Below are 9,687 nucleotides of genomic sequence, written 5' to 3' on the forward strand. Positions count from 1 at the left end.
TCAGGAGGTCACAGCTCCATATGTGACATTAGCAACATGCTTTAAGATGCCTCTGCTTCAGCAAATATTGTTATATAAAGGGCTATTAGACCTAAATACACAAAGCGCATTGCTCAGCATGATAATGTTAAACCCCCTCACAAAGAGTCAATCAGATCTGTTTCTATCCATCCTCTCATTTTCGACTGTTGAGACCTCGCTCTCCCAGCCCAGTTGGACCATTTTTATTTTACTATCTTGTATTTTCTAGAAAACTACTTCCTCTTACAGCTGCTCCCTTTAAGCGCCACCACAGCAGATCTCTGCCTCCATCTCCCCCTCCAGCATCCTCCTCTGTTACACCAACCCTCTGCATGTCCTCCGTCACTGCATCCCTGAATCTTCCCTCATGACTTTTTCTTTTCCTCCTGTTTGGCACATTCAACAACCTTTGTCCAGTATATCCACTCCACACCATCTCAGCCTGACTAACACACACACACACACACACACACACACACACACACACACTCACACACACACACACACACACACACACACACACACGTCAGGTATTCATATCTTTCGGGGACATCTAAATGACATAATGCTTTCCTTAGCCCCTTACCCTAACCTAACCACGACCTAACTGTAACCCTGTCACTAAAAACACATTTTGAGTCTCATAAATGCCTGTAAAACTTTTGGGGACCAGGATTTTGGTCCCCATAAATATAGTAAATTTCCATTTTTAGTATCCACAAAGATATGAATACAGGCTCGCACGCACACACAGACAGATGTGGCTCTAATCTTTAAAGCTGCTTAGCAGATGTCAGGCAGGCAGCTGGCTCAGAACTGCAGGAACACGACATCCAATAACAAAGTGCTCGTCCATGTCACCTCTGCCGAACACTCACGCACACTCGGGGTTAGCGGCGGTTCCCTTGGTAAGTGAAAGGGACCAGCAGGAGTCGGCTCCCCGCTGAGGCTCTAAATCTGCAGGCTCACACATGCACTCAGCAGGTACTGAGCCATCGTCAACAAATTAACACAAATTTTTCATTAAAGCTGAGCGGGCTGGCAGGTTGTCTCAAACAGACCACTGCATGTTCTGGTAGAACATTTAACGAGCGAAAGGAGGAAACTGATTGTGAGACAAACATCGAGCTCGCTTTCAGCTTTCAGTCGATTCTTCTTCTGTTTAGCTTTGCGCACTGGCTATTTTTGGAGAGATGACGTAGACTACACAGACCAAACAGGACTGCTATGACTCAAGGAGCGCCTACTGAGCAGGTGAAAGAAGCCATATCGTTCCAACAAAGGGAACTCGTATCAATAATAGAAGCTAGAACGAGCAGAGACATGTTGCATTATTAGAAAGTGAAACAGAGAAGACTGTTAAAAAGGAACCATTATTCTCTGTCATATTTCTACGTGATATTTAAACGTTTCAAATAATAAGATCAGTGCAGGTACGAGTAATCACTGAAAGCAAAAACCTCAGGTTTAGACTGGTCCAAACACCCAGTCTCACACTCAGCTCGATGTGTAAAGAAGCACAGAAATCACTAATGTGGTGAGCTCAGGTCCAAAGCTGTGGCTCTGAGAGCAGCAGCCTCACTCACCCGCAGGAGAAAGACGACTTAAAGGTAAGAGGAAGGAAGCTAAATCAGCTGATTTCAGACAGAAGATGAACCAAGGGGCTGCACCGCGCCCCAGCATGAGATCGATAAGGATTAGGTTTCGTTCGCAGAAGTCAACGCTTAAAAAAAGGATTTATATTGCACATAAAAGCCACACTGTACTTAATTCTAATTATAAGTAAAATTAGTCTTAAAAATAAAATAAAAGAACATTTAGAAAGAAATCAGTTCTGACTATATTCATCCATGAAAGCTGGGAACGTTTGTGGTTTGAATGGTGCCTCATTGTGCAGTACTGATAAAGAAGAACAGCTACAAGTGACGGATCCAAATAAAACACTACATTTGAGGTAATTCAGACAAAAGAGCTGCAGAATCCAAAAAACAGATAATATCTAACTGAACCTCTCAGTCAAGGATGGTTGACACCAAAAAGGAAAGGAGAGCAGTTTCCTTCCTGCTGCGAGGAGACAAAGAGTGATCGCTCACAGCTGCAGGACTGTGATGGCGAGTATATAATGCACACCGCAGGTTAAATGGGGTTATTGGAATCCCAGCACTGTGATGGTATTAACTGCTTTCAGATTACTTCTGTCTGGACAAGCGGCTTCAAACTGGGGATGGATTATGTGGTTTACTGCAGCGGGCTGTCCAGGTCACTTGTATCCAGGTGCTGTACCACCTGACATCTGCATTTCATCACGTACCTTGACCGGCTCTAACGTGGCAGAGAACGCGTCCTGCAGAGCGCAGCAGGCCAACCTCCACATTTCTTCTGTGAACACTGGACCCACTGTGACCAACACGTACCTGGAGAGAGACGCAGAACAACCGTGGACTGATCACACAGAAAATAAACTAAGCTATATCTTTTAATACCTTTTAAATCAATTTCTAAAGTGCTACAAAACACACCTGACATTGTTTGATTTGACAATTCTGTTGCTGCGAATAAACCGCTCGAGTAGCAAAACTAACAAAGTCTTAGTGTCTAATGCAGTCCTTGAAAGTTTGCAAACCTTTTATGTTTGTTTCTGCGTAATCAAGACGTAAAACGAGAGAGACTCACACAAGTCCAAATGTGTGAGTCTGTAAAAACGTCATATTTGTGATTAGTATGGAAACCTCGAGGATTTGAGTAAATGTTTAATTTTCATTTCATTTCATTTTTATTTATTTCACACTTGGTACTACAAACAAAACAACCACATCTTCTATCAACAAAACACAACAACCATTTGAGTAAATGTGAAGATAAAAGTAGAGTAAGTCGGCTCGAGCACTGACAGATGAAAAACAATAATGATGAGAAGAAAAGAGCCACTATCGATTTCCTCACACAACCTTGGAAAGCGTACAAAACTGTGTGTGAGTCTGTATCAGTGATGTAAAGCAGTTGTCTCGTGTATGGCAGGTGTTGCATGTGCAAAAGTGCCCTAACAAAACAAAACAAACAGGGTGGCATGCCCCAGAGACGGTGTAGACGTCGTCACAGGAGTAGAGGCAGGATTTAAAAAACACTGGCCTGCTGCATTATTGTGCAAAATTTGCAAAGAAACAGCGTGTGCTTCAAAATAAACGATTTCCAACAGTGAAATTTAAGTTCTAAGCCTCCCAGAAACGACACAGAAAGGCATAAAGTCAAACACGACTTTGAAAAACACCAGGAAACCTTTGAAAGGCCCTGATAGAAACTACATCTCCCACAAAAAAGGCGTCACTTCCAGTTTTCAATGGTAATTGCGGACATGCGATAATCCGCAGAGCCATATGTGGAAGGAAACCACGAGCTGGGACAAGCTGAATGCATGTGATGCAAGTACAACTCATCTGGTTCCAAATGCAATATAATGATTGCGCTAGCTTATGTGGTTGCAGTTCTACCAGGATTTAAAAATAGTTCCACGAATCGTCCACCTTTCTTCTAGCTGCACCTCATTTTTAGAAACGTCATCCTTGTTTAGGACGAGCGTCCACCACTGAAGCGCTCACTCAGCCAACAATCCACCCAAAACAGAGAAAGACAACCTGAATTGAAAAGAGGTTTCACACTTGATTTCACTGTGGCGACAGGTGTGTAACTGCCAGATGTGTGGTCACCTGATGCAGGAACAGCCCACTCTGGAGATGGTCTCTGCAGGTTCAGACACGCAAGCCACCAGCAGCTTGAAGAGGTCCTTCAGCATCTGGTTGATCAGTGACTCGTAACCAATATCTGCAGGAAGTGACGGCAGAAACACACACACGTGCACACACACACACAAACACCACAACAGAGCCTGTGAGCACACAGGGTGGGGGTGCAGTTTAATCTGACTAAAGAGGAGGACAGTGGAACAACACGGTATCACTTCTGCTCCATTTCACTTCAGAGAACAAGCACATTATACGCCAGAGAAACAATAACAGTCCATCAGATCTGTGACAGCGCACCTGACTGTGCTAATGCACCACGGGTCAAATCTTTCAGTGAATATTTACATGAAAGCTTAGAAATGCAAAGTTCCCAGCATGCTTTGCTCTTAACTTGAAGACGATTAAAGAAGACGAAACGCGCGAGGTCACAGAGGGAAACGCACACCACCAACCTGAGTGTATGAAACTGTTGACGTGCTCCACCACCAGCTCGCAGGATAGGCCGATTGCGTGTTTGAAATTCGCTGCCGCCACATCCCAATAAGAGTGGTCACCGTGGCTACGCTGCAGCCACAGTGACATCACAGGAAGCAGCAGCTGGATGACAGCGAAGATGCCAAACCCTGGACCTGGAGAGGTGAGATCAGGTTACATCCCGGCTGTTTGTAGGTTTTGTCTTCTTCTTCTTTGGATTGTGTTTAAGTTTATCACCTGGCACTGCGGTGACTTCTCTGAGCAAAGTGAAGAGCAGCTCCAGCGTTGGAGGCTGGTGCTGTCGAGGGCAGTTTGACACGGCTGCAGTGAGCTGCTCCAGTAACAAAATCCACACCTGGATCAGGCCTGCAGGACATGAGACAACAAAAATGCGCTGACGAGAGAGAAAGGAGGAGGATTCTTAGACAAAGACCGTGAAGCACAGAGAGGAGCAAAGTGAAACCTGTGTCGTCATCGAACTCCTGGAGGACACAGTCCATGCCGTCCTCGCTGCTGATCGAGCGTTCCTGCGATCTCATCGGCAGGCTGGCGAGCCGCGCACCCAGGAACACCGGCTTAGACGGCATCTTGTAAATCTTTGCCAGCAGCTGTCAATCAAATGCAAAACACGGTTTCTTTTTTATAATAGCGAAAAATCTTAAAAATATGCTCTCACTTTATATCTGTGGAGCTTCCACCTGCGAGCATTTGCGGAGGTAGTCGAGAGCAGGCAGGCAGAGGTCTGTGGAGCTGTAACCTGACGCGTGAACGCAGTCGCCAATCTCTTTGTAGTCCACCTCTCCTGCACGGAAAAGCATAAAAGTTCTCCGGAGTTTGAAAGGTCAGCTTTAAAAAACACTTGGATGACACTGTAGTTGTTTCGAGTCATTCAGAGAGAACGTGTCTCTGAGAAACACAGGATCGCTTTTTCTGCGGTGCTGTTTTCTTGTTTTTGTCACTGACTCGCTGCTCGCCTCCCACTCACTGTCATCAGCACCGTGTTTGCTCCTTTCTCCTTCTGTGAGGTTTTAAAGCTTTTGATGGTGACGATTTTTCTAAAAACCATGAAGTACCTTTCTTTCTAAAAGAAAAATTGCTTCCCAGTCATTGTTTAGGAATTATGAATAACTGGGATTTTAAAAACAAAAAAGTAGCTTTTGTGTCTTGTGTGTCCTCTTGGTGCTTTTTTGTAAAACATTTTAATGATGTACAGGAACATATTTATGCACGAGTACTTCCCGTGCATTTGTGCATTTGGCCTTTTTTGATAAATAAAAGAAATAATAATAGCACATATCAACATAAATTCTCAAATCTTAAATGTCTGCAGAAAACTGAAGCACTCAGCATCTGCAGATGCATAAATCCGCTCTCCTGATGTATTAAACTGTGACATAAATACCAAATGTACTTGCATGTTATGAGCTTCTAATAAAGAGATAAATACATAGCCTGATCCCGGGAAAAGTAAAATCCCAAAAGGCTTGAAAAGTAATATCTTGAAATGAAAAATAGCACGCACACATTAGTGAGACAAACCTAATCCTTTGACAAACTTCATGAGACACATGATGTAGTCTGTGGCAGCGTTGGCAAAAACTTGGATGTTGTCTGTGTTTATGAACGCCTCAAAGACGTCGAACACCGGCGCCTGAGACTTCCCTGCAGGAAGACAATAAGACGAGAGCAGGAAACTCAGATTTACAGTAAAAATCTTTCTGCTGATAAACTTTGGAAAAAAGTTTGTTAGACATACCCATGGAGTATTCTCCCAGCAGGTAGTCTTTGGTGTCAGTCTTGCTACCGTGCACTGTCCTGAGGGCGCTGAACAGAGGCCTCCACCCTGACAGGATCTGAGGAGAGCACATCTCCACCAGCTCTCCAATCGATGTTATTACCTGCAGGGAGACAAACCCGAGAAAAACTGTTTGGCAAACTGAACGCACAGCCCGGAACAACGCTGGCTGATTTGGTTGTTTTGAGGAACTGAGATCCGACTCCACCTGGTCCTGAACGTCCTCGTCGCAGAGCTCCAGCTGCATGATGTGCTCGAAAGGCCTGAACAGTGCCTCGTTAAAGTGGAAGTGTGGAAGCTCCGCCCAGCTCGTCAGCACCTCTGTGAGAACATCGTGGATAAAGGAAACGGCCTTCTGGGATACGTGGCGCTCTTTGTGACACGCAGCCTGTGATGACGACAAAAACTTTGTGTTTAAAGAGCCTCAGATCAAAGCTTTTATTCTCTCTGTGCCTGAAGTGTACCGAGCTAAAAAAAAAAAGGAAAACCACTGTGCGAGACAGAAGGTGGTCTACACAGATGTTACACAACTTCATTTCAGAGCCGCTACAATCCAAAGAAGATTCATTTCTGTGTGCAGTCACAGTTTTGTGGGAGCCCTTCACTCTTCCATGTGCAGACATAGAAAGTATAACAGCAGCAGTAAGACACAGCACGGAACAAGCAGACATTAGTGATAACAGATTTGACACTGATCAGGTTAGAGACACCTTTAAACAGGGGTCTTGAACTCCAGGCCTCGAGGGCCGGTGTCTTGCAGGTTTTAGATGTGTCCTTGATCCAACACAGCTGATTTAAATGGCTAAATGACCTCCTCAACATGTCTTGAGTTCTCCAGAGGCCTGGTAATGAACTAATCATTTGATTCAGGTGTGTTGACCCAGGATGAGATCTAAAACCTGCAGGACACCGGCTTTTAAGGCCTGGAGTTCAAGACCCCTGTCTTAAAAGGAGGAGCTGGGCTGGAGGTGGGTTGCAAAGTGGCTTGGAGATACACAGGCAGGCATGTAGGCAGCCTGAGGTGCAGTGAGATAGTTGACCCAAACTCAGAAGACTGAGACCTGCCTGAACTACTGCGATGCTGCTGCTGTGAAGTAAATCTCCATAAAAGGAGAAGATTGATTAACCCGTATTTCACATGTGGCAGAATGGATAAACTGTTGGCTTTGTTTGTCTTTTAAACACGTTGACTTTGTCTGTAGTTCCAACTCGTGTGAGAGCAGCAATTAGAACTTCTGTAGTTACACAACTGCGCAACTGAGAGGTTGAGAAGTTAACAGAAGGAGAGAAATAAAACACTGTTTACAAGGTGGTAATATCCTACCTCCACCAGATGAGGCGCCACCACGCTCCAGGCCCTCATCATGTGGAGAAGGGGTCGGTTCTTATTCCGGACGATTCGCAGCATGGCCTCACCCAGACGAAAGAGATGGAGGGCGCTGCGCCGGTCCAACGTTGACTTGGCTTCTCCTACAGACACGCAGAGGACACAAAAAAGGCCTCGGAGCTTTACTCCTGTCTGTACTTCTTCTTTAATTAACCACACGAGGGAAACTAATTAAGAAAGAGAAGAAGGTATGCCCAGCATGGTTCACAATTATGCAGACCCTTGGGTCAGTGGCCAAGGCCTGAGATCGAGAAGGGCACAGGGAGGGACCGAGGATGTTTAAAGGATCATTTGTGAAAACTTTAAATTTGTGACAAATAATCGAGCCACAGATACAACACAAAACACAAAACTGTAAAAGCTGAACATCCCTCTCAGACATTCAGTAGAGAAATATGTTTTAAATACAAATTTAATTTCCGATCTAGAAAAAAACAAATGTGATTGTCAAGAATAACACGACTCCTGTTTCTGCACACGTCTTTTTGGCTTGTTGTGCATTTTGTGTTTCACGACCAATTTTGAGTTTTTTCCTGACTTTTTGACGTCTTCTGTCTCCCCGTGTGTTTCCCACTTTGTTTGCACACAGCTGACTGGGAACAACTGAATCCCCTGCCTGTATGAGTCTCTTCATTGTTCGAGCTGACGGCTGTCTGTGCTTCCTCTCACAGCTGCAGCAGCTTGTATGAACTGCAGACCACACTGCATGTTTGCTCTAGAAATGCAAATTCTATGGGGGGTTTTTTGGATAATTTTCTTTTGTGTGTCTGAAAAAAGTGTGTCAATAATTAAATAAATGTAACAGAATTTGTTTTAGGTGTGTTTAATAAAAGCAGAAAATGTAGCCATTAAATAAAAATGGATGTCTGTGGTTTATTTGTGTTGAAGTGAAGCCAAAATCTTTGTGAAGAGAAGCCATTTTTTAACTTGGCCAATTTCACCTGCTATTAAAGCAAACACAGTTTCGACTGTTTAACGTGTTTCACTGGGTCACTCATCTGCACCTCTGCATTCACGCTCCTGGTGCCTTCTGAAAGATTTCTGAATGCAAATATCTGACAAAGAATAATTGCTCTCACACAGCCCATCCAAAAAACTCCAGTTTGATGATTAAAATGTAATAATGATTTTTTTAAATCTGTTACTTTTATTAGTGAGCAGGTATTTGTGTCTGTGTGATGCACCTGTACACTTTATGGATGCAGCTTGCTAACCAATCTAATGGAATTATTGGCTGATAGCTTAGCATCCCAGCCTTTTATCCAGATACTACGTGATGGCAGCTCGTCACGTTTCAGAACGTAGAGCCCAAAACCAATTGGTGGCATCTCCTTGAGTATGTCCAACTTTTTTATACAGTCTATGGTCAGCCCATGCATGGAGTGAGGGGTGGGGTGGGGGCTTTTGCCCAGAGTGCTCACATGCATTTACTGAAGCATTATGTGTGTGTGTGTGTGTGTGTGTGTGTGTGTGTGTGTGTGTGTGTGTGTGTGTGTGTGTGTGTGTGTGTGTTTTGATGTCAGAGTAAAGTCAGCCAGTCAATATAATGTGCACTGAATGAATGCAAAGTGTGTACCTGGCATTGCCAGTGAATAGTCTCCAGTCTCGGTGGGAGAGTCAAACAGCTGAGACTGAGAAGCTTTTCTGAGCTGCTGCAGGAAACCAACCAGACCAACCAGGTTTAGTTTGGTGGCCCCTTCTTCAAATAACCTGAAACACACAGAAAGCATTTCATACACTCACATGAACGTCTACAGTGCAAAGGTAAAGCAACGCTGCCATGCAAGTTTACATCCTACACTGAAATACTTGCAAAGCCTCCCTGTTCACTGCCCTCTAAGCACATATAGGCCAGCCCTGTGCAGCAGTATTTACTATGGTTGTCGCCACTTTGAGCTTGTAAATGTGTTCAGTCCATCTGTTCCAAAAGATCAGGGGGAATTTTTTTTTAATATACGATCCTAAAAGCAGCCCAGATAACTGGTTATGTAAGAGATGATCCTTGGAATGAACACGCAAACAAGTCCACAGTTACTGCGGCCGTGTGCGAGCCGTAACAAGTGGCACGCGCACATATGCATACATGTTTGTACATGTGTGAGGACATCAGTCTCACTCTAATCCTGAGTGTCGGTCCAGTAACAACAAGCACAAAACAATGTTCTCACTTTTACATTTAGGGTCCAAATACCAAATGACTCATCAAAGAAAGTGTGTCATAGCGCACACACACACACACACACACACACACACACACACACACACACACA

The 9,687-nt window shown here is 44.3% G+C and overlaps 1 protein-coding gene across 3 annotated transcripts in view; it reads right to left on the reverse strand.

Moving 5' to 3' along the window:
- The window catches only part of arfgef3 (ARFGEF family member 3), a 51,191-nt gene that overhangs the window by 12,153 nt on the left and 29,351 nt on the right, over positions 1–9,687 (reverse strand). For all 3 annotated transcript variants that reach the window (XM_042226483.1, XM_042226482.1, XM_005937010.3), the window contains exons 23-33: positions 8,994–9,127; positions 7,355–7,500; positions 6,239–6,418; positions 5,992–6,133; positions 5,775–5,897; positions 4,934–5,037; positions 4,699–4,843; positions 4,473–4,601; positions 4,214–4,390; positions 3,726–3,840; positions 2,333–2,435 (exon numbers count right to left, since the gene is read on the reverse strand). In XM_042226483.1, the coding sequence (XP_042082417.1) occupies positions 2,333–2,435; positions 3,726–3,840; positions 4,214–4,390; positions 4,473–4,601; positions 4,699–4,843; positions 4,934–5,037; positions 5,775–5,897; positions 5,992–6,133; positions 6,239–6,418; positions 7,355–7,500; positions 8,994–9,127 (1,498 nt within the window). The remainder of the gene's footprint in view (positions 1–2,332; positions 2,436–3,725; positions 3,841–4,213; positions 4,391–4,472; positions 4,602–4,698; positions 4,844–4,933; positions 5,038–5,774; positions 5,898–5,991; positions 6,134–6,238; positions 6,419–7,354; positions 7,501–8,993; positions 9,128–9,687) is intronic.

This window comes from Haplochromis burtoni, unplaced genomic scaffold, assembly GCF_018398535.1.
Source record: "Haplochromis burtoni strain Fernald_Lab_line unplaced genomic scaffold, NCSU_Asbu1 Contig_214, whole genome shotgun sequence".
Lineage (NCBI taxonomy): Eukaryota > Metazoa > Chordata > Actinopteri > Cichliformes > Cichlidae > Haplochromis > Haplochromis burtoni.